Raw genomic sequence first — 25123 nt, 5'->3', positions numbered from 1 at the left:
TAAAGTTTCCGCAAATGAACTTGTTCAATTATTTTTCCCTACTGATTGACACCTGTGCCTTTCCAAAACACAGTGCACAGGGCTACTATCAAAATCAAAATACATGATAAAAAATCTAAATAAGTTAAATTGGTTTGAGTAAAAGCATAAAAACAACTAGTGAGAGCCAGATCAGATATCTGTTGACAAGTACCATATCAACAACAATAACAGACTAAAAAGAACAGTCAATCGATCCCTACTTTGCCCGAGGCCAGGCTCCAATCCCAGCAGATATTTGTTGACCTGTACGGGGAGTGACCTGCACTGTAGGGGGGAGTAACCTGCCCTGTCGGGAGGGTAACTCCTCCAGGTTGTGAGGGAGGACCCACTCACCTCCGTGGTCGATGCGCACAGAGCAGAGAATCTGCTGTGACGTCACCGGTCTTCCCCTCTCGTATTGCGGAACGCCTCTGGAATATCAGAGCCATGCATAATGGATAGAGCCCGGCATCCCAGGGGACAGGAAAGGACATCAGCGCATTAATTTGCTTGTTTTCTTTTTAAAAAATCCTCTTCTCCGGTTGAGGTTCTCAGACTGCTGATAATACACTGATGCTAGATGCTATGGTCTGAGCCTGGCTCTGCCTAACTCAGAGACGCGCAGCACACAGACGACATGTCGGCGTTAAAACTTCATTACCCAGCAGCCCCTGCCCATACAGCTCTATCACACCATGGTACCACACAATGACCAGTCTCCAGGCATTGGTGTTTTTCAGGCCAAATAGTTTTAGAGCAGACACTGACCACTGACACTGACTCCACATCGTCTCCCCAGAGTGCCCTCATTGAATTACAAACTCCTGGTCCACAGGAGGACTGGTGGAACCGCGCCTGTTTCAGAAGAGACTGCAGAATACTGCTCACTAACTGAGGCTTGCCTTCTGAGATCTCCCACCCTGCCACTGCTTCCTGTTCCATCTGGAACGTGTTTGTCTGAACTTCCTGTTTACATGTCCCGGGCTGGTATATTAGACTGTCATACATTCACCATGAACTGTGCAACAGTTCCGTGCCGTACGCATAAACAGATGGGTCTTGGGCTTGGGATATTCAGTATAATCTGCTGCTTCAATCTACAACAATATACAGTACCTCTCCGTGTGCAGCCAGTGAACTAGCAGAACACATCTCACTTTACATGCAATCAGGATGATTGGTTTTGTGACAGACTGACCTGTTTTAATATCCAATATTAGGCAATGGCGAGGACAGGGGCAGCATATTAATGCAAACGCACTGTAATGCAATTATCATTATGTGCTCTATTACTGGAAGTGAAAGTTAAAGGAGGCTGCATTCAAGTGATGGCAAGCTAGCATGCAACGTTAATAACAGAGGAGGGAGTACATGTCGAACAAGGGCGAGTGTTTTATGATACACTAAAAAGCTTTGCATAAAATCTGCCCTGGTTGCATAAAACGCAGCAGCATAATTCAGAAACACAGATAAACGCAGAAACAGAGACAGTGAAAGTGCCCTGTTGCATTTTGGAGTGGCATTAAAACGGATATCACGCTGAGTTAAGTTAAACCTCAGTATACATAATATGTGGCACTTAAGAGCCTCTGATGGGCTAATATTTGGTTACATCTCACAATGTTTACTTTGTTTTACATAGAGTAAGCTACAGAGACCATTAAAGGCTGCTCAGCACACACACACACACACACACACACACACACACACATTTTAATACTTTTACTCATGTCCACATGCCAAACATAAAGGTCATAACAATACAGACACACAGTAAAGAGTAATGAAATGGAAAATACAGACACACAGTACAGAATAATGACATGGACACTACAGAGACACAGTACAGAATAATGACATGGACACTACAGACACACAGTACAGAATAATGACATTGACACTTTAGACAGACAGTACAGAATAATGACATGGACACTATAGACACACAGTACAGAATAATGACATGGACACTATAGACACACAGTACAGAATAATGACATGGACACTAGACACACAGTACAGAATAATGACATTACACTTGCAGGATTATTAGGGGTACAGGTAGCAGCACCGCCTCTAAATATAGGGCCTACCCATTATTGCTGACGTGGAGCAATATCTTGTGAGCTGCTTTCCTTGCTATTTTTCCTTGCCAGCTGCAGACCCCTTACCACTAGTCTGCGGACATTGCCAAAGCTGCCAAATAGAAAAAGTTCACATTTGTAGCCGGGTTGTTCCACAGCTGACATGAAAGGTTGACACTCAAGCGCCTTCGTGAGGAAGGCCCCTTCTTGGCTGAAATCAAACCGCTCTGCTTTCCTCATCAACACCAACAACATCTGGAGCATTAGCGGACACATTGTGAAATATATTAGTATTATTACAAAGGTTGAACATGGTAGAAGTGACACAGGAATGCTAGTACATTCTCAAGATAGATGGGTATGCTAACAGTTCCACAATTCTATCATGCCTTGCTGCAAACAATCCCTTGTCTGAATGGCAGCTATTTAGAGTGTGAGATAGAGATTCTGTGATGTGTTCTTGACCATGGTGCAAACAGTGAGGTGACTGGGAGTTTGGGAACTAGATTGAAAGATTAAGTCTAGATGCCAGGACTGTAATCTTGCGTTAGCTGTGTAAATGAAAATATCCTCATCAATTGCCGTATTATTAAGTTCAGAATGAGACACTGAGAGATCAGCAGAGGGAAAACGCGCTAGCTTCCCCTGTAAGTATAAACTGGTCCAGTGCTGTTGTTGTTTCAGTTGTCTCTGAGCATTAGCAGCTGTTAACTCACACTTTATGAGCTGGTCCGTGATAATATCCTCTGACACCGTAACATTCTCAAGAGTCAGCTCGTACCCATGCCCGAGTAACTCCTGTCCGAACACATAGATCATTTAGGTCAGGCCAATCTGACCAGACCACAAAGCCAGCAGAGCGCGTGTCCATTTTACCACTGGGTTTTCTCTGGAAGTCCAGAAACCCTGGGTAAGAGTCACTAGCACAAAAATAAGGAAGCTCTCTCATTGCTGTTCAGCATATTTAAGAGATGGGAGAGCCTTGTAGCAGTGTAGCTCCATTCCACATTTGGCACTCCCAACCCTCCCCCTGTTTAGTGTGGAAAATAATGTCTCTGGTGGTATAAGCGTTTAAACCAACCCATTTCCTGACTAAACATACTGGTTTATTTGTCTATTAATATGTTGCATGGAATATGAACATTAGAGAAAAGACGTTGTGTATGTATACACACACACACACACACACACACACACACACACATACAAACGCACGCATGCATGTACACACGCACACACACACATAGACTCCAGTATTGTGACACACATGGAACTCATATATATCAACAAGGAGCACAAAGAATGCACTGTATGAATAGGTGCCGTGCTCTCACAGGTTTCACTGGTAGTTCAGCTAATATTCAGTTACAGCGTCTCTACGAAACGCATAGTGGCCTGTTTGAGTACAGACCCTGACTGCCTGCTTCCCAGCGCCAGATTCAGACACGTCTCACCGAGTTTCCCCTCCAGTTATCTGGGAAACGGAAAACCTGTTTGAGTGTCTCCTTATCCTGACGTCAGAGGGTAACACCTACGTGCTCCTGCGTTAAAACAACACCTATTCCCAGGGGTGGCGATACGGAGAGGCTGCTTTCTCTCATTAGCCTCTAGCACCAAGGGACAGGCTCTCCAACTGCCTCAGTGGTGACTTCCCAGCAGTGCCATTACTGCTGAGACACTGACTGAGTCACGGTAGGAGTATGGTGAAGGAAGGGACAAACATTTGCTGTGTTAGACCGGGCAGTCTGATAAGATTTCCTCACCCCTCCACTGATGATGCTCAAGGACCCGCCAGGGACCTCCGCCACCGCCGTTGGCAGGGAGAGAGGGGGATGACGCCAAGCGTCAGAAGGGCTCTGCAGATCCGTGCCTGGCGAGGGGGGGGGGGAGTGAGGGTGTCCTTAACAAAGGTCCATCTGTGCCGGGCCCATGCAAATCTCGCGGGCCCTGGGAACCCGGCGAGCCGTGGAGGGAGGCCTGGCGCCGATCCACCGGGGCCCGGGAACAATCGGGCCCTCTGTCCCGGGGGCCGGGAGCGCAGCCCGGAGCCCCTCGCTGGGCCCGAAACAATCTGGCGAGGCCATCCGAGAGGAACAGCGCAGGCTCTATTATGCAGCCGCGCGCGGCGGAAGCCCCGAGGCTCTCGCCGACCGACCAGGTCACGTTCCGGCGGACTGCGTTTCCCCGCGGCTAGCGCGGCCTGGCAGGACAGGAGCAGCCAGCTCGCAGCGCTGGAGTCCCGGTGACAGAGGGCGGCCGTGGGGCTGGGGGGGGGGGGGGCTGGCTCTAAACGAACTCATCAGCCACGCGGCGCGCCGTTCCCCCGGGGTCCCTGAGCCCCTCTCCGCCGACTGCTCCGAGCAGGAACGCCACAGCCGGCGTTTACCTGCTGAGTCCCAGTTTGGCATTCAGAGACCGGAGACAGATGGAGTAATCCTCTCCGTTTCCCCCACTCTGCCTCCCTAATCACGCTCCCGAATGAAAATAACGGCAAGCCGCACGTGTGTTTTTGGGAGATAATTATTCTTCGTTACGATACGTGATGAATGCGTCTTTTTTTCTCCCGCTGTTTGAAACCTCCCGCACTCATAATTAAGCACAACAAAGCTGCTCAGATTCAGTCAGCGATTAAACGGAGCGCTGCACTTTCAATATTTAGGAAATGGCAAAGGAAACCAACTGGAATTTACAACCAAATGAACCATTACTTGGGTTTCATTCAGTGCTAACTCAACAACATTAACAAAGGCCATAATTCTGAGAGATTGTTTGTTCTGGCAAATGACAGTCCCTGGTTTGGGAAGGTTGTAGGTTGTCAGGGAATCGAGGCAACAGTTAAACCCAGGGCACGTATTCACTACGTTCAGAAATCTCAGAATTCAGGAAGAACCAATATGCCTAGTTATGACCAGCTTGATATACCAGCTACCAGCTGTTTCAAAACATAGCTTGAGCTGGTGGTCGAACTGGTCAGCCAGCTACGAGTTCAAAACCAAGTTTGTGTTGTTATTCGTCAGGTGGGCAGAACCTACAAAACTCCCCAGTGGTCTTTTTGCGTGCGCACACACACACGCGGTGAGTTACTCCGGTGAGGGTTAGGGTTGAGCGGTCTCTTTGAGTGGGACGACCCGTCGGCCCGATCCCTACAGGGGTCACCGGGCCCCTCGCACTTCACACATTTGAGGCACAGCGGTGAAAGGGCGAGGACTTGGAAGTGACCCGCGGGGCACATTCATCGCCCGCGCTCTGGCTGGGAAGTGAGAGGAGGAATGAGCTGGATGATGGATGGGGAGGACTGGAGCAGAAACTGACATAATACGGATTAGGCAGCAAGGTAGGGCCCGGATTAATTCTTTTGGGAAACGGTGAAAAGCAGTGGCAGAAAACTGACTTTCCCCAGTGCTTCCCCTCCCCGCTGTGTTGCAGAGATATGGCTGCCAAACTCTCTTTCTGAAATGTAACTCAGCCGTCAACTCAGGGCAAAACCATCACTCAAGCGGCCCGTCGAGAAAAGCATTCCTCAGCAGTTTCCAGCTCCAGTGTGTGAAATATAGAGCTGGTGAATTTCCTTGCAGTCATCCAGGTTTGCATTTCAAAACGTAGAGACGGTACGCAAATCCAGCACTCCACTTTCATTTTCCCCCCGGCCTGGCTCTGTGGAACTGCAGATATGCTAATGCTAACCCCTCGGGGCTGAGGAGTGATCGTTGTGATTTCTGGCCTGAAAGACGCGGGTCACCACGGAAACACGGAGGACAGGTGGCACACTACGAGGTGAGCTCATCCTGCTGGGATATGACAGGGAAAATGAGCTGGGATTAGCAGAGTAGTACACACAAGGTGGCTGTCCTTAGGGTATAGGAACAGTACTGCTGGATAAACCGGAAGGAGAGAGAGAAAGATCAACATTCCTGTACAGTCAGGATGAAATAAAATGTGCTGAAAACACAGCTGGATTTTGTTGTTGTAGTCCCTTATTTGTCAGAGGTGGCTTAAAACATCAAGGAAAACACACTCATGTCATGTTAATGTGGTCATTTGTATAAAGGAACTAAAAAGCTATATGGGAGTTGTTCAAAAGACAGATTGGGACTTGGGAAAAGAAGATGGGATTCTTCATGGGAAATCCTATATTCATGAACAATGATATTATTGAAATGCAGTGATAGTAATATTGATTAACTCATGGACGTACAATCTACACCTTGTGGTCTGTATTCATATACTGTAGGTCAAGAGAGGGTTCAATATTTGAATAAATTCTGAGGATGTGTGATGAGCTGATTTTTTCTTTCAAAATGCAGTCGAGTCGAAGGTAACGCTCGTGGTTAAGAGCCACTGGATTTATTACAAAGCTGTGTATGACTGAAATTGCAGAGTCTGAATGAGATTCTGCTCTTCGTTCTCCTTTCGTCCAATGTCCGCTTGGCATATGACTTCATTAGAAAGCTGGATGTAGAGCAGGAGAGCGCAGAAATGAATCGGTCCGGCTCGTTCAAAGAAAATAAGACCCGTCTGTGGACATACGGACAAATTGCCTTTTGTAAAGCGTCGCGCTGAAATGCATTTCTCCTTGAAATAGAGTGACAGTGAATCGGCCGGGACAGTCACGCATTCAACGGGGGAATTATTTAATAGCGTTCCGCCGTCTGTGCGGAACAGCCATCGAGGAAACGAGAGCTTGGCCTTGAGCGCAGACGATCGTCCCTGGCAGTCAGCGACGGGACCTTGTAAACGCCTTCTCCATCCAATCAAAAGACCGTATCTCCATCCAATCAAAAGACCTTATCTCCATCCAATCAAAAGACCTTATCTCCATCCAATCAAAAGACCGTATCTCTCCCACCTGATGGAAAGGAGCTTTGGACCAAACCAGCCCAGAACTGAGCCTCAGGGAAGAAGCCCCCCCCCCCCCCCCCCCCCCTCACCTCCTTCACAGGTGGGGAGCTGTGGGGCGGCACAATGCTCAGGTGAAGGCTCTGAGCCATATTCACACCTTTCAGATGGACAAATCCCGCTCAGAACGGGGACGAAGTCACCGCGACGGGGAATACGCAGCCAAACTCAAACACGGAGTAGCAGCCTTTGCGTGTATTCTCCTGACAGTCACACCCTGCTGAAAACAAACCGCTCAAGCTGGTAGCTGGTAATTTCAAGCTGGTCATAGCTGGATTTCACACCAGGGCAGATATGCGATTTGAAAAGTATTGACTTCTGATATTTATTTGCATTTGTGGTTGAGAGATGATTTTAGATCCGTCTCAGATTAAATAATTCCAAACATACTTTTCTATATGTTGCAATGAAATGTCAGAAATACGGTAAAAAAAAAAAAAAAAAAGGATTTTAATTACATCACAAAGTTAATTGCTGTACTTTAAATGTCAGTCGTTATTATCAATGCCTTTGTATCTCTCTGTTGCTGGGGTTTTCAGTTAAGACACAATCTTGATAAGCATCGGAATTAACAATTGTAGCAATCTCACAGCTCCCAGATGAATGCCAATAGAGGAGGGAGTGTGAACAATAGCATGATGTCTATTCAGCAGGCTTTGGCTGGAAAAACACCAGGAGCGGCACTCTGGAAAGCCAATAACATACAGAGAGTACTGGTTGAACCTTCATACTGTGGTGCTGGAGTGCTGTTATCTGAAAGATGAGAAGCGATGGGTGTTTCTGAGTTTATTGATCTGATTCTCGCTGCGCCGGCCTGCGAGCTGCTCGAAAAGCCGAGGACCCCGTGAAGTCACAGGCCAGCCACATCTTCACACCGAAGGCCAAGGTCTCACCCAGGTCTCACCCAGGCCTCACCCAGGCCAGGTCTCACCCAGGTCTCACCCAGGCCAGGTCTCACCCAGGCCTCACCCAGGCCTCACCCAGGTCTCACTCAGCCTCACCCAGGCCAGGTCTCACCCAGCCTCACCCAGGTCTCACCCAGCCTCACCCAGGTCTCACCCAGGTCTCACCCAGGCCAGGTCTCACCCAGGTCTCACCCAGGCCAGGTCTCACCCAGGTCTCACCCAGGCCTCACCCAGGCCTCACCCAGGTCTCACCCAGGTCTCACTCAGCCTCACCCAGGCCAGGTCTCACCCAGCCTCACCCAGGTCTCACCCAGGTCTCACCCAGGCCTCACCCAGGTCTCACCCAGGCCAGGTCTCACCCAGCTTCACCCAGGTCTCACCCAGCCTCACCCAGGTCTCACCCAGGTCTCACCCAGCCTCACCCAGGTCTCACTCAGCCTCACCCAGGTCTCACCCAGCCTCGCCCAGGTCTCACCCAGGCCAGGTCTCACCCAGCCTCACCCAGGTCTCACCCAGCCTCACCCAGGTCTCACCCAGCCTCACCCAGGTCTCACCCAGGTCTCACCCAGGTCTCACTCAGGTCTCACCCAGGTCTCACCCAGGTCTCACCCAGGCCTCACCCAGGCCTCACCCAGGTCTCACCCAGGTCTCACCCAGGTCTCACCCAGCCTCACCCAGGTCTCACCCAGGTCTCACCCAGGTCTCACCCAGGCCTCACCCAGGTCTCACCCAGGTCTCACCCAGGCCAGGTGGCAGAATCTCAAGTATTTTAGTGTTACATTTAGTTAAAACTTATTTCTTTATTTATTTTTTGCAAAATAAGAAAACAATATTCTCAACGAGGTGAGGCAGTTTGACTCATTTCAATGGGGTAATAAAATTTCACTCATCAAGCAAATGGTCAAATAATATTTTCTGCTTCGGAGAATGTGCCATTACGAAACTAAAACACTTAAGACAGACTTATTTTCAGCGTGTTATTTTCCTGCGTGTTATTTTCATTAATGATCTCTCAGATATGTCTTCTGTTCTCCACAGTCCTGAAGCCCCTTGTGCCTCTCTCCAACCTGGGTGGTCGCCATTGGTTACCACATTTAGAGCAGAACGTTCTATGCACTGATAATGCACCCACGTTGTCTGAGGCTGCACAACTGTGTAGAAAATATAGTCTACATGTAGTATAGCCACACTCACCAAGAGCAGCCTTCCCAACCCATTCTAAATACCACACAACCATGTCGCAGTAAGGGCTACGTGTATACCAACAGGTACAGATAACTCATGAGGTCACATTTAACACACATGGCCGGCTAACAGAACCCCCCACCTCAACCACTCACACAAAACATTAAACAAAAAAGCTCTCAACCAACTAATCACTCTCTGAAATGCGCAATCACTAGGCACTGCAATCCTACTTGGGGAATCAGTGCTGATTGGGAATTAATTCCTGTTCTCTCGCAGGATTAAAGAGATCTGTGTCCCCCGGGGGTTGCAGAATGGTCTACACGGTGCGGAGGCAGGCAGGTACGTCTGACTCCACCAGAGACGCTCTCCACCCAGAACATCTCACAGGAAAGACATGGGGCTGATGCAAACTAATGCAAACTAAAGCTCGCAGAATGATGGACAATTTCATAATTCACAGAACAAAATGGCTGACTGGGCTTCAGCAGTCTGCATAAAGGTTACTCATACACCAAGTTAGCAATATCCCAATATGTTTCATCGTCCTAGGGCGAAGGCCATTCACACCTTTGCAATAAAAGGTGATGTATTTTGCCGCAGTGGCCGTCATTGACAGTTTACAGAACGTAATGTTCACAGTTTGGATGCCGTTAGTTTTTTTTTGTCTTTCTTGACAAAACATTCTCACTGTGTTAGTGAGCTAAAACTCAGGTGGGCCTGTGGGCTTTAGTTTTTTTTAGTAAAAAAAAGTTAAAAATTTATAAAAGAAACAAAATACAAATAAACCTCCAGAATTTTGGTTTAGATATGGCCTGGAAACAGAGCTTATGCCAAAAATGAAATACGAAATGTAGTTCTATTTTAGTAATTAATAATACCATTTACGTCACGCATTATACAGGATTAGACACTATTACGTCAAACAGCACTGTAATCCCCTGATATTACTCTGACTAAATAGAGATGAAATTGGAAGTTTCGTTTTTTTATTTCCTGAAAATAGGATTTTCTGCCCAACTTCACCGGATTACAACTTTTAGAAAATGAGATTCAGGGTACAGATGGCTGCACATGTGGCAGTTCAGAAATTAACCTGGGGAGAACGGCTGCCTCTTTTCCATGTTCTGCACAGAGAGGTTGATGGACAATCGTGACAAATTACAAGCACCAACAGATTGGCTCTTTCCAAAACAACACCCCGCGTGAGATAATGGGGATTTAAGAGCGATTCTTAAGTGGATGAGAATGCAGGACAAACACAAGGCATGTTCAAACTGTAATTTACAATGCACTACACTTACAAAACATTTACAATGGAATGCACTTACTCAACACAGTGTAAAAGTAATTTATGTGTGGTAATGCTTCAGATTAACCGTAAACACATATAAGGCGTATGGAGACGTATGTACGCAGCGACAGCTCTATTTCTTATGCCCATTACCACCTCCTGAGCAGTTATTTCAGTTGTGCTGCGCTCAGGCTATTTTTGGTAATATTTACACTGTGTACCCTAGCTAAATAAGCCACATCACCATGGAAACATAAAAGCAGTGATGAGGTTAAGCTGCTAGTCTATACATCACAGTTTCACATTTCAAAACTAGTTTGCAAAGACCATAATTACTACAGTACTGTGGCAATGGCTAATTTCCTCCAAAGGTGAGATGTTTTATAAATAATAATAATTATTGTTATTAGTTTGATTACTGGTACAATGTACACAACTGAACCACAGTTTGAGGGGAACATCAGCCAAAAATGAAATAAAGCTTGATTCCCACTTACCCAAATTGGTAAATTAATGGTGTTGACTGAATATTAAGTTTAATATATAGTACACAGACTGGTGAACTGATATTACACAAAAAATAACATATTTCCGAAGGTAAAGGGAATATACAGTGAATTGTATAAGCAGTGCAATCAAGTCCACAATAAATGTACAACAGAAAAGAATGTCTGTCACATGCAATGTCTCTCAACTGCATTCAAATAAGCCATAGAGTGAAAAATGGAATACATTAGTGGGACAGATTAAACTGAATAGATAAAATATCTCCAACAATGTGTAAGTGTCTGAGTCACTGCTGCAAAAATGACCGCAGAAAAGAGCCAGAAAACAGGATTAGGAACACCTGCACCAGAGCCACACCTGGATGAGGTCACGATGTTGTGCAATTCCTCGATGTCCACAAAATTCGCAGAAAACAATTGCTGATGCTTTTGCTACAGCTTGTGGTCAAGAGAAGAAGCTTAGTATACGGGATGTGGCACTGCAGTACAACAGCTCTTTAAAACTGCACACAAAGTCTCCCAACCGCGGTAAGAATAGCTCTTATCCCCATTATCGTCATTCTCCCGCCTACAGACACACCATTACTGGGAACTCATGGGCAACAAAAGGCAAGATGTCCGCTCATAAAGAACTGGAGAAAGTTCAGAGACAGAGAAAGAGTTCACAACCTGTCACAGGGTTCCACGTGTAGCCACAGGCATGTGGCAGGACGGATGACTCACAGAAGCGGAGCAGGGCATGCCCCGCCGTGCGAGCGTGAGAACGGGCAGACCTGCCAAAAAGCCGCCAGCGGAGGCCGCACGGTGACTAAAAGCACGGCGGATCACCTGAGGCTCAGCCGTGAACCTGAGAACATCTCCAGCCCCGGCCTCCCAGGCCTGGGGGCCAGCATTCCCATTCGTCTCCTGGAAGGTGTCATTGAGAACAATGTAAAGAGGATAATCTTATGTGCGCTTCTGAGTAAGGATGTGTCAGCGGCAGACCGCCTGCCAATAAACCGGGAGGAAAGGGCGGGGCAGTTTTGGCAATGAGTGAAAACAGAGAGTCTGGTCACGCCGGGAGGCAGACAAGGGCTCCAACAGGATAAGAACCGAGCAACCCAACCCGAATTATGCTTCACCGGATAACACCCTCCTTCAACGTGGATCGGCATTACAATGGGTTTGATAATACACTGACTGTCCTGTGTTCACAGGGATTAAAATGGCATGGTTGTCTATAATTATGGTAAGCATGACTGCAAGAGCAGACCTCAGTGATGGGGAAAGGTCCGTGTTTGTGGGTTGTGATTTGAGGGAGACTCGGTGATGAAAACTCCTCAACTTTCAGACAACTTTGTTCTTGGGTGTAATCATAGAACTTTGAGGGACAGACATCATTGGCAAAGGGAAATTAGAAGCACATACTCATGGGCTGTGTCCCAAACAGCTTATTTGCCGACTATTGAATACGTAAAGAGAGTACACTTGATGAGAAAGTTGTGAAGTATGATTTTCTATGTGAAAAGTCTGCTTGTGAATACACTCAGCAAAACCCCCAAAAATATGTATATTAAAGTACACTACATTGAGAGAAGATTTTGACTATTTAACTTTTTCATCCAGTGTCCTCACGGTCTGCACTTGGGAGCACGTTGCATACTCATGGATGTTGATAGTATGTTTACTAGACAGTAAATACTGTGATGACATAGTAGCCTTGGATAATGACACTTGTACTTTAACCTAAGTGTGATGCAAAAAATGGAAAGCAACCACATAAAGCTCTAAACAACATCATCAAACTAATGTGCCTTGGAAAAGCGAGCCCGTTTGATAAGAGCCACTAATGAGGCAATCATTTCCACTTAATTGATTTCCTAAATACCTTGCTTAATTGCACAAACACCCTGCTTTACTTGGAATTTTACTTCCAATGCCCAGTGAACGTTCAGAATTCTGAGCAATGACATCGGGACAAACCCACACACTGAACCCTGTTCTTCCTGGGTGATGGAAGCCATTGTCTGCAATGACACAGCTTGGATTTCATACTCAAACCATGCACTCAAACGATGAGCCATCCAATAACTCCAGATATTTGGGATATCATGAATAAACTTGTGTTCACTGCAATGCATCTATATAAACCCTGTTCCTGGAGGCCTACTCTTCTGCAGGTTTTCATTTCAAGCCTAATTTGGCATGTCTGATTCTACTAATTACCAGCTCAACAAGATCTCTAGCTGTTGAATGAGGTGCACTTCGTTAGGGTTGGCAAGTAGCACATCAGGAACAGGGTTGTGCAGCCCTGATCTATATTATTAGCAATGGGGATATCAGATCCATTTGAAGAAACCAATGTGGAGATTGTTTACACTTTTCAATTTCACAAAGTATATCTCAAATGGTGGAAAAAGAATGACAATGGCATTATGTAAGCATATCTCCAATTACCTGCAGCCTGGGAGTAAACATAGACCACTTCTAACACAATCTGTGATAAAGGCAGATCCTTATCATTGAACAAACCCTGGAGCTGATAAGCCTGTGGCATTATAATGAAAGAGCATCATCGGGTGATTGGGCATCTGCATTGCCTATAGAAAACATTTTGTGTGTGCATGAGAGTAATGATCCAGGCAAAACATTTCAGAAAGGCAATACTCTTCAATGGTCTGCCAAAAGGCTTCAGTAAAACGTGTCAAAACCACACTCCATCTTGGGATCACCATTGCAGTTGGCCTATATTCCCCCCTAACGTATCTGAATACACATTGCTGCGGTTTTGGTTATGAAAAGCATTGGGTATCCAGTGTTTACTCAGTTCACAACCTAAATTTTGATGTGAACTATAGTTCATGAATTGAAGTAAAAAAGCTATGTATTTTAGTTATGCGTTGTCTGACGACCATGATGCTAAATATAAGATAAGTTCATTCACGTGAAGGTAGCAATTTATATCCGTACAACAAAATGTTCAGGCACGACACATCATAACGTTAATAAAGACTAAGGAAAAATTTCCACTAAGTTCTCATGACCCGAGTACAAATCAATTCGTGGTCATCTGGCTAGTCAGTGAGGGAGCTACACTAGCGCCATCCAGTGGTTTATACCTTGCGCGTTGTCGTCGTTAAACTTCAGCAATGTGTGAAGTGGTTAGTTAAAAAGCCAAATTAGACTTGAAAAAAAAAAGCTCAATTAATTAATGTATCAAGGCATAATCACGATTATTCAGTGTCGTGACATTAATTCGGAGATTTTAGCTGAATAAATACGCATCAAACGAGTTGCCGCAATTCATTAACACGTTCATTTCACACAAGCGATAGATTGCACAGTAAATTGAATAAGCGCTCCATGAAATGTCTGAAGTTAAGGCTTCAGCTGTGATCCTGTGTTTCCAATATCCAGCTGTGAGATGTATCTATCAGTCATAAGCAAATAAGCCTCATTAGCCGATGCAATGTAGTTGGGCTCAGAGGTGCAAGAAGATTAAAACGGATACATAAAAAGCATTTGAAACAGAGTGAACTTCCCCCTCCAAAAATACAGTTACATTCAGAAACCCGCTGTCATCCAGACACAAAAACACACTTTGCAGAAAGTTTACGCATTCAACATATGTATTTCTACTTAGCAGAATTGGGTTGCCTATTTATCTATCCCTTTGTTATGTATAAAACGGCTGCCGTAGAGACTGCGACGTGAGGTAATTAGACTGTATAGGCTGTATAGCCATTGTCATTTTCACAATAGCAATGCAAACTTACCTCCTCCACCGTTAGCGGCATACATATCCTGTACTCCTTTAACAGCATATTCCGATGATATGGCGATATCCCCGATGTTTTCCGTTTACTAGCTATTAGGTATTAAAGTTTCAATACCACTGGTGGTCTAATTCCACTCTAGCATTTGACGAAGCGTTGAAAGATTTCGATGATCCTGAAAGCGGACAGAACTGAACGAAATGTCCCTTTAATGCTGACTCTTCGGTACTTTTAAATCATGTGAATGTTTCATCAAACAGAACTGACGATACAGTTTAGACACACGACCTGGCCAGACTCCTATTTCGGACGGAACAGAATGGAATTAAATTGACAGAGTAGAGGAAAACGTTAAAACGGTCACTAGGATATGCCCTCTGCAAAATACATCAGTAACGTGTTGCAACGGGTCAAATAATAAGCAGAGAAAACATCAGCAGATGCTGCCGTTTCTAGTAGCCTACCAAACCTTAAAACAAGACCGATATTCAAGTGTCAACTGCAAATGGCTAAAATGTAGCTTCCTGAACCAAAAATGAACAACAGGAGTTCATCTTCCTCGATGTCCCAGAAATTGCTAAAAGACGGTTTCCAATTCGCGTCAGTATTTTTCTAAGAGTAAGTGATCATGCTATACTGAGCGTTTACATCACTGGCAAGAAAGCTTTGTCTTCGGTCCGCAACACATTCATTGCGTCTTGCTTTCCTCTTCTCAGAATGGGAAGAATTCAAACGAATACGCCAAGCTCGGTCGGGAGCTGTCACTCAGGTCGCTATAGTATAATCTCTCAGGGCGAACGTCGTGATACTTTGTCGCGGCAACGGAAACATCTACCCCCACCGTACACAGCAGGAAACGCACCACATGTAAGCAAATAGCACAATTCACTTTCCTACTCGAACCCCTTCGCCACCAGAAGCAGAGTAAAATAACACCAGCTTGGTATTCTAAAGAATTTCAGGAAATATGATAAGCACGCCCACATATCTTTTAGTGTTAACATTAGGCTATTCCATAATGACAGGTGAAATGTGTATATGTGCAATGTTTAGAGTTGGAATTATCCTCTGAAAAAACAATTGCAAAATAAATTTAGAATAATCTCCATTTTTATAGCCGATCGCTTATCGCCTTTGAGAAACGATAAACATGGAAATAAATAAACAAACATGGCAAATAAAAATGAAATTAAAACCTTTCAAATGAACGTTATTACCTTTTAGAGGTGAAATGACTCCTGAAACTAGAAATGGACCAGGTATGCTAGAGGCGATAAATACCCAGTGTGTGAAACTGGATCAGCTGTGAACTAGGCCTACCTTGGCCATTGGTTTTGGGTTTCTTAATAGTTCATGTAATCATCATTTTATGTAGTTGGTTGCTGCCATCTTGATCACCTTGTGGCCAATTATCAATATTCCCATAGGCTACAGCGAGACAAGACAAACAAGAAACAACAACAGAACTGAAATTAATCTGTTGTGGGCCTCGGGTGGGTTTCAGTCACATTGTAGTTTCAATAGCCTACTCATATTCTATAACCACATTCCAGGCCAATGTCGCTATAGGCAGCAGCATTGTGTCTATCCAGTAGATGCGGTATGCCGTCCTTGGTTGTATTTGTGCATTTAAGCAGTGGCTTGCAATTAAATAATGATTAACTGATCTAACTTTTTATTGTGTAAAGTTTAGCCAAAACCGTCTCGACATATTCCGTGTTCTCAGATTTATCTTTGACGTCACAAATTATGACTTTCCATTTGGCCTTAATTTAGAAAAGAAATACACCACGTTTTCCATTATTTGGTACAAAAATGTTTTCCTTGCATTTTACGAAAGTTAGAATCAACCCAAAGGCGAACGATTGTCCTTAGATGACTACTCAAATGCCTGGAAATTAATTTTAGAGGTCCTTTATGGGTCCTTGTGCTTTTTAGGCGGTCTTAAAAACGGTGTATTTGATTGGTCTATTTTAATCAATATCCGGTGAACTTGACACAACAACCGGAACAGGAGCGCGCACTAGCGAAGTCTTGTTAGTCCGGACTAGCTAAGTAACGGCTTCTACCTAGATAGTTAGCAAGTCGTGTGACTACTTTGAAGCGAAGAAATGGCTGAAGAAAGATCGGAGCGATCCGACGGGAGGATCGTGAAAATGGAGGTTGATTACAGTTCAACCGTGGAGCAGCGTCTCCCAGAGTGCGAGAAAATGGCTAAAGTAAGTTGAATAGATCTGCGGCTGAATGGAACGAGACGCCGAGTCATGCTGGCTGCATATTGTCACGTAGGCCTTAGTTAGCTTACAGTCAAGGCTAGCTTATTGAGCTACTGTAAATGAGAGACTAGCGCAACGAAAGGTCTTCGTTTATTCAAATACAATTCTATGTTCAGCAGTTTGAAGCGTTTAAAAAAATAACATTCATGAACTCGCTAGCTGCCAGAATGGCAGTATACGTGGGTAACGACACAACGTGCTAACTGCTATGTTGGCTAACTTTCAATATAACGTTACAAAGCTGGGTTTATTCAGCATATGCTGTGTATGAATATTGTTCAATTTACATTAACTTCACGTCGATAATGTTTTTCGTTTGTTTTAAATATACGTTGTCCGCGAGTCACACTGCTGGCTTGCAAAGAGTAGCTGTTTTTTTTTTGTGCTAATTACTTACAAATGATGATGATGATAATAATAATAGATTTGTACAGTAACGTTTGTGCGTTGGAATGCCGCTAGCTACATATAAAGATGCTGTGTAAAAGTAGAAGTAGCTAACTCTTCATGTGAGGAAGAGTGCCATGTTGTCTCTTTTTTAAATTGTACAGAAATATATTAAAAGGAAATTGAAACTACTAATTTGTGCACTTATAATAACGTCATGTAAGGCATCCCATATTTTAGGAACCTATGTAATTGAGGACTGGATCTTCTTGTTTGTTTACTTTGTATCGGGAGCATTGTGGAGATCCCTCCCAGCTGACCAGCGTCACTTGCTGGGTTGAAGGAGGCTACAAATTTGAAATGTTCCTCCACCTGACATTTTTGTTTAACATATTATAGTACATTAAAACATTTTTTTTTTTTAAATCGAATTTCTCATTCGTAATATTTCCTTATGGTTATCTATTTGACCGGAGGCCACCAATAAGCCCGTTTTTTGTTTTCCCCTGCACTGTATGCTGTTTATGATTCTCCTCGTGCCTTTTCTTTGTTTTTTAAAATTATGCCAATAATTAACCTCTGACTGAATCGTCTTGTTTAAGCCAATACCATAACATCAATTCTCCATATATGTGTAAAGCATATATTGCGTGCATGGTGACCAAGCCTTCTTGAACAGCTTTGAGTTCTAATTATAACTCAAAGTTTTGACTTGAATACAGGGCACTGCAGTAATCCAGCCTCCGAGAGCTAAACTTGTTGGTGATTTTCTCAGTCATCCGCATTCATCACATTATGCGATAATTACTGTTTCTCTTATTATTTGAAGGATGGAAGACTGCAGGAGGCAATTGAAAGCTTGTTGTCTTTGGAGAAGCAAACAAGAACAGTAAGTAATAATAATAATTATAATAATTGATTAGCAGTTATTCTGAAAGTATTGAGGGACACAATTTCCCTAGACCCGACCCGGTTTTCTGCACATTCTTGTAGACGTATGGACGATTTGTTTGTAGACTTTTGTTTTCCCATAATACTTTACTTTTCATGTTGTATGAGAATGTAATTTGATTTTCTCCACCAACAACAGGCTTCGGACATGGTGTCAACCTCAAAAATTCTGGTCGCAATTGTACAGATGTGTTATGAGGCTAAGGACTGGGATTCCCTGAATGAAAACATCATGCTTCTTTCCAAAAGGCGGAGTCAGCTGAAACAGGTGCGGTTTGAGTGGCTGTAAACGGTGCATTTTGTAGTATGCAAGATCTGTGAATTATGTCGTAAGAATCATAGTGGTACAACACTTCCAAATTCCAAGGTGGCCTAGAACATGGAGTTCTAGTTAACAGCCTGATCCTGCCTCTGTTGAACGTTTGAACCGCCAGCTTAAAAGCATAACCTGTAATAGTCGCCTTGGATAAGCAAAGAAAATCATGTAATGTCATTTGTGAACTATTTCTGGCCCTTTTCCTGCGTTTTGTGTGAGTTGTCAGTTTAGTTTTTATCATTCACACAGTTCTTTGTTTTGTCCCTTGTCAGGCAGTTGCCAAGATGGTGCAGGAGTGCTACAAATACGTGGATGCAATGACTGACCTGACCATTAAGCTGAGGCTTATTGACACCCTGCGTACTGTCACTGCGGGCAAGGTGTGCACTGCGGCAGAAACAGCCTCCCCTTCTCATACAGCTGTGCTAACATTCACATTACTCTTTACACTGCTATAGAATCCATTCTGGATGCTTTGGTTGTCACGCATCAGTGAAATTTAATTTAGCATAAAATGTAGCATATTTAAGTGTTTAAGTGCGGCGCTTGAAAGAACTAACTCAGTCTTGTCTCTCAGATCTACGTGGAAATTGAGCGGGCGCGGCTGACCAAGACCTTGGCAAATATTAAGGAGCAGAATGGAGAAGTCAAAGAAGCGGCTGCAATCTTGCAGGAGCTGCAGGTAAGACCGGGTCTTTTTCCTCTCTTCTTCTGAATTCTGCTGATTTCCCCATTATGATTGCACAGTCAGTTTGGAGCCATTAATGAAATGATGCAATCCTGAACATGCAGCCATTTTGTGAGGAAAATGAACAGACAAGCTCCGTAAAGTGTAGAACAGTATTTGAATCCAAAACTATTCCGCATTTGACCCAAAACTATTCCGCATTTGACCCAGGTCTGATGTGCACACACTCTGTCCTTACTTCCATAATGCCACCAGTGTCCTCTGTATCTTACCATTTAGCATTTTTACTAAACGTATCCTCTGGTAGGTTGAAACGTATGGCTCCATGGAGAAGAAGGAGAAAGTGGAGTTCATTCTGGAGCAGATGAGGCTGTGCATTGCTGTGAAGGACTACATCCGCACTCAGATCATAAGCAAGAAAATCAACACAAAGTTCTTTCAAGAGGACGGCACAGAGGTGAGGATGCCGAGGTTGAACTTTTTTTTTTCTTTTTCTTTTGTGGTTATTGATCTGCATGTAAATGCATGGACTCTTCCACTTCCTTTTGAACTGGATTAAATGAAACCCACTGCGGTTTTCGAGAAGTGCCCCTTGCAACTTGAGTGCCTCTCCAGACGGGAGACACACTTTGCATGGCTCCCGTCATAAATTTGATAAGTACAGTATAACCTCAGAGATCCAAACCTCAGCATTAGACTGTTCAACTGAACAGGGTATGAACCTGTAGGAAGCATAAGCAGTTGTGCTTTTTTCAATGTCAACTGAGACTGCACCTCTCAATCTGTAATTCTGCGTTGGGTCAGTTTAATATCAGTTGGGAGCAACAAAATGAAACCAAAACAACAGTAGTTTCTTTGCTTCTGGGAGCTCTTCCCATGCGTCGTATATACACTGTCGGGACTTCCTAACTTTTATTGTGAGGCTTTTACGGGTGTCTGCCTTTATTTAATCTAGCGGATCCATTAATTATCTACTGTTGATGTTCCAAATGTTTTTCTTTCCATTGGATGTCTGTATCATGGTTTCATCTCTGTTTTAGGAGTCAAAGCTGAAGTATTACAATCTGATGATTCAAGTGGATCAACACGAGGGATCTTACCTCTCCATATGCAAACACTATCGTGCGATTTATGATACTCCCTGCATCTTGGAGGACAATGGAAAATGGCAGCAGGTAAGATGGCATTTCTATACCTTAGTGCAGGGTTAGTCAAATCAAGGTTCTCAGGGACCGAGACCTGCTGTTTTCCCACCCTCCCTTTACCTGGGAGTCAGGTGTGAAGACGGCCTGGCCAGTCAGTGGCACTAATTGTTCAATGAATTACCTGGTAACAAAAATCAGGGCCGGATTTGTATTCAAGGGCCAGATTTACTGGTCCCTGCCTTAGTGTGTGCTTGTTAGCACTTGGAACCGTTGTATTTTAAAAGGGAACATTTGATGCCAAGTTCTGTTGTACAGGACTATGTGGTTTCTAAAATCTTATTGCATGCTGTCTTTTTTTTTTTTTTTTTTGTTAATGGTTATAACTGATCTGTCTGAACGCATTCCTTTTTCATGTGGGATATGAATCAGCAAACAGAGACATGCAGTGGTGCAGACTGGTCTGTGCCTAACACACACACACACACACACACACACACACACACACACACACACACACACTGCACTGCAGTGCAGTGCATACAACCACTCAGCTCCCATTGGCTGCTGTGCCATCTGTAGTGCGCATCATTAAGTATACACTCAGTGAGCACTTTATTAGGTAGACCTGTACACCAGCTAATGCAAATATTTAATCAGCCAATCATGCGATGGTCAAGAGTTTCAGCTGTTTTTCAGCTGTGTTTCAGACCAAATGTCAGAATAGGGAAGAAATCTGATCTAAGAGACTGACTGTGGAATGATTGCTGGTGGCAGACGGGGTGAATTTAGTGTCTCAGAAACTGCTGATCTCCTGGGATTTTCACGCACAACAGTCTCTAGAGTTTGCCGAGAACGGTGCGATTACCGTGCGTTACAAGAGCGGTATGCGGAAGAGCATCTGTGAACACACAACATGTCAAACCTGTAAGTGGACAGGCTACAGCAGCAGAAGTAGAAGCAGAAAATAAGTCTAATAAATACCTAATAAAGTGCTCACGGAGTATGTTCCTCCAATACACCTGTTCCTGACCAATGTGTGTGACGGGCTACAAGCCTCTTGCCATTCTACAGGAGAACTGGCAGCGATCAGAATGCGTGCCACAGCCTGCACTAGTTACACATGCTCTATAACAGGGGTCTCCAATCTTATCCTAAAAGGGCCGGCGTGGGTGCAGGTTTTTGTTTTAACCCAGCAGTAACACACCTGATTATACTAGTGAACTAATCGTGGTCTTTAGTCAAGACCTAGATGACTAGAATCAGCTGTCTTAGTCCTGTGCTAAAACAACAACCTGCACACACCGGCCCTTTCTGGATAAGATTGGACACCCCTGCTCTATAACACAGGTGTCAAACTCCAGTCCTGGAGGGCCGTAGTGTCTGCTGGTTTTTTGGGCGTTCTGGGTTCATTCAAGTCATTGATTGGTTAAAGTATCCACACACCTTGTTCTCAAGGCCTTAATTGGCAGCTGATTGAAAGGAAACCACAAAAACCCGCAGACACTGCGGCCCCCCGGGGATTCAGTTTGACACCTCTGCTCTATAATATCCAAGCCACTGCGGAGCCCTTAACTACTGTACAGTTTTCGTTATAGTTTTTATTGTGAACGTGTGCTTTCTAGATCCTTGGACATGTTGATAAAAAAGGAAGGAATGGTAAATAAACTGCACACAAACCTCTGCCCTACTAGCTAGCTGTGTTGGCAATGTAATATTGATCATTCTATTACTGCATCTTATTTCTCAGAGGTGATTAGGGAATTAAAAGATGGAAAGTTTTGTAAACATATTTTAAAGATGTTTTCAGCACATGATTTCTAATTTAAAAGCTTATCAATTAAAAATGACTTTTTCTTACATAGTTTTCAAATTCCTTTTAGGATTGGAGTAAACACTATTTTATTGATGGGTTGAATGTTTTCTTCTTTGGTTTTTAGGCTTTGAAGAGTGTTGTCCTGTATGTGATTTTGGCCCCCTATGACAATGAACAGTCTGACCTGGTGCACAGAATCAATACTGATAAGAAATTGGAAGAAATTCCCAAATACAAGTAAGTATAAACTTGGACAAAGAAATATTTACTTATTCAGAAACCTCCGTGATCCGTGGGAGAATTTGCACCACACAACCTCAAGGACTTTAAAAAAAAACAAAAAAAAAAACAAAAATTCTGTGTGTTGGTCAGCAATTATGAGAGAAATTGAGCTGCATGCTCCCATTTAATTGTCCTGGTAGAGCCATTTAAAGTTTGCCGTGGGTGTTGCGATGAAAAAACGTGTTGCTGCAAAATGTGATTTTTAGAGGTCCGTAACTTTGTAAATAAAAGGATGAAATCTTTTTACATTTGCAGGGATTATTTTGTATGTAGAATTAATTTCTCACCTCAAAACATGATATGATCAGCAAATGCTAAACAATGGAAAAATTGCCCCCTGCTTCCCCTGCAGAGATCTGCTGAAGCAGTTCACCACAATGGAATTGATGCGTTGGGCCTCTTTGGTGGAGGATTATGGGAAGGAGTTGAGGGAAGGTTCCCCAGACAGCCCAGCAACTGATGTCTTCTCCTGCTCTGAGGAGGGGGAGAAGAGGTGGAAGGACTTGAGAAACAGAGTGGTAGAACACGTGAGTATGAAGCGCTTGTCATTTGTGGCATATGGATTCACTTTCATTAAAAAGGTGATAATACTGATAACCACATTGATGTTTTTCTTCCCTGCCTTAGAACATAAGAATAATGGCCAAGTATTACACCAGGATCACAATGAAGAGGATGGCTGGACTCCTCGATCTGTCTGTTGATGTAAGAGAAGGGAATTTTGTACTTCAACAGTTGAAAATAATGGGATGTCTTATTCCATTGTGAATATTTGTATTTCTATACTATTTCGCTACTGTGTGGTCATTGTATACTGAGCTTCATCCATTTTTTTGTGGAGAAAAAAAAAACAAAAAAAACCTTGTTGCTTTTGCAGGAGTCTGAGGAGTTCCTCTCCAGCCTGGTGGTCAGTAAGACCATTTATGCCAAGGTCGACCGACTAGCTGGCATCATCAACTTCCAGAGGCCAAAGGACCCCAACGATCTGTTGAATGACTGGTCCCACAAACTGAACTCACTCATGTCGCTGGTCAACAAAACCACCCACCTGATTGCCAAAGAGGAGATGATACACAATCTTCAGTAACAAACACTGGGAAGTCCTGTTCTTTTTGTCGAAATGTTGGATTACACAGGCCACATGTAAACAAAGTGTAAATCCACCCACAACCATCCTGTTTAATGGAAAGAGATTGCTGCCATACTGTGCTCTCCTGAGCAGTTATGATCAGCTTTTATTTCTATTTGATTTTCAACAAATGTTATTTTGGAAAAGGTGGTAGAACGATTATAGGATTGTTCTGTATAATTATACCACCTCTTCCCCTAACAATTCCATGCAATGTGGCAAATGTTTCCGTGTGTAATATTTGAACTGACTGCTCCCATATTTAGAATGATCCTTTGAATATTTGACATGTTGTGCTAGCGGTCTAGAGTGGTTGTTGGTAACAGATGGAGTTATAGGTTTTCTGTTGTGTTCTGTCAATGTTTTACATTTACCTGTTATAAGGGATTATGATATACATAAAGTCGGCAAAATATGCTGTATTAAAACATTGCTATGGTCTTGATGGTTTTTTTTAAATTTACTTACTACAACCATTAAATCATCTTTCTCTGACAGATTGCCATTGCATTTTGGTGAACCACGAAACATGAGATGTCACTTTAAATATTTGATGTCATGAAATGCACTCCCCCTTTTTTTAAACCAGGCTTGTGTTTATGTTCCTCCAGAAGGAGGTTGTCCAACATTTGTGGTAAACAGGCATACGTTTCCCAATTCACCTGAAGTCAAGCCATTCTCTGCTACTGCGCATTTCTTCTGAAAACAGGTGTCTGTTGTATAGTTAGGCAATCACTTCAAATAATCATATGGTCCTTTCAGAAGCTTTAGATTGTATTTGTAGAGTTGCATGTCTTCTACTTAATGTTTGTTTTATATTCTGAACAAAGTGATGAACATTAAGAATATCTACTAGCAGCTTGAAAATGGAAAATGTCAATGTCCCATATGAGCAAGTAAGGAGAAATTCCTTTCACCCAGTTGATTTCTTACTGTACTCAAACTTGCATTATCGGGCCATTTAAATTTATATTCATCTGTTTAAGTGGGTAAAATCTAAATTAAAAAGTATTTGAATACAATGGAATAAGAAAATGGCGACTAAACACCATGTATATTTTAAAATTGCATGTAGCTGATCGCATAAAAATTCAGGTGCCGACATAATCCGTGTTTTTGTCTGTCGAAATGAACAATAGGAAAAGGCTACACCAAAGTTACTTCCTGAACTTGTGCATAGAAATCTGTGGCAAGTGACATTTATAAGGATATATCCATTCTCAGATAAGTAAAACAAAGCTAGTGATATACTCCCTTCATTAATTTAAGTGACTCCCTCAGACGTCATTCGAAGTTAGCCTACAAAGTTTGAGACGTTTCACTCCCAATAGCGCAGCATTATGATTATCTTGGTTCGATATGTTAAAACTAGCTACAGCTGATATTGTTTTTCTCATTACATGACATGCAATTTTCTTTAAACATTACTATTATAACATTTGGAACTTGAGTACTTATTAATATAACCACATTTTATTATTTAATGTTCG

General features: G+C 43.5%; 2 protein-coding genes across 2 annotated transcripts in view; one reads left to right on the top strand and one right to left on the bottom strand.

The window, feature by feature from the left end:
• LOC133122901 (cytoplasmic phosphatidylinositol transfer protein 1-like) overlaps nt 1–15552 on the bottom strand; it is an 85715-nt gene extending 70163 nt beyond the window's left edge. The window contains exon 1 of the mRNA XM_061233173.1: nt 14647–15552. Within this exon, the coding sequence (XP_061089157.1) occupies nt 14647–14694 (48 nt within the window). The 5' untranslated portion in view covers nt 14695–15552. The remainder of the gene's footprint in view (nt 1–14646) is intronic.
• A 1086-nt stretch (nt 15553–16638) lies between these two features.
• On the top strand, nt 16639–24065 carry psmd12 (proteasome 26S subunit, non-ATPase 12). Its single transcript, XM_061231136.1, has 11 exons — nt 16639–16865; nt 18139–18198; nt 18400–18528; nt 18849–18956; nt 19154–19258; nt 19572–19721; nt 20305–20439; nt 22347–22459; nt 22857–23031; nt 23132–23209; nt 23382–24065. Exons 1-11 carry the CDS (start codon nt 16758–16760, stop codon nt 23589–23591), a joined length of 1371 nt encoding a protein of 456 aa, XP_061087120.1. The 5' UTR covers nt 16639–16757; the 3' UTR covers nt 23592–24065.
• The last annotated feature ends 1058 nt before the right edge of the window (nt 24066–25123 follow it).

Source organism: Conger conger, chromosome 2 (genome assembly GCF_963514075.1).
Source record: "Conger conger chromosome 2, fConCon1.1, whole genome shotgun sequence".
Classification (NCBI taxonomy): Eukaryota; Metazoa; Chordata; class Actinopteri; order Anguilliformes; family Congridae; genus Conger; species Conger conger.
This window is presented reverse-complemented; position numbering and strand designations above follow the sequence as displayed.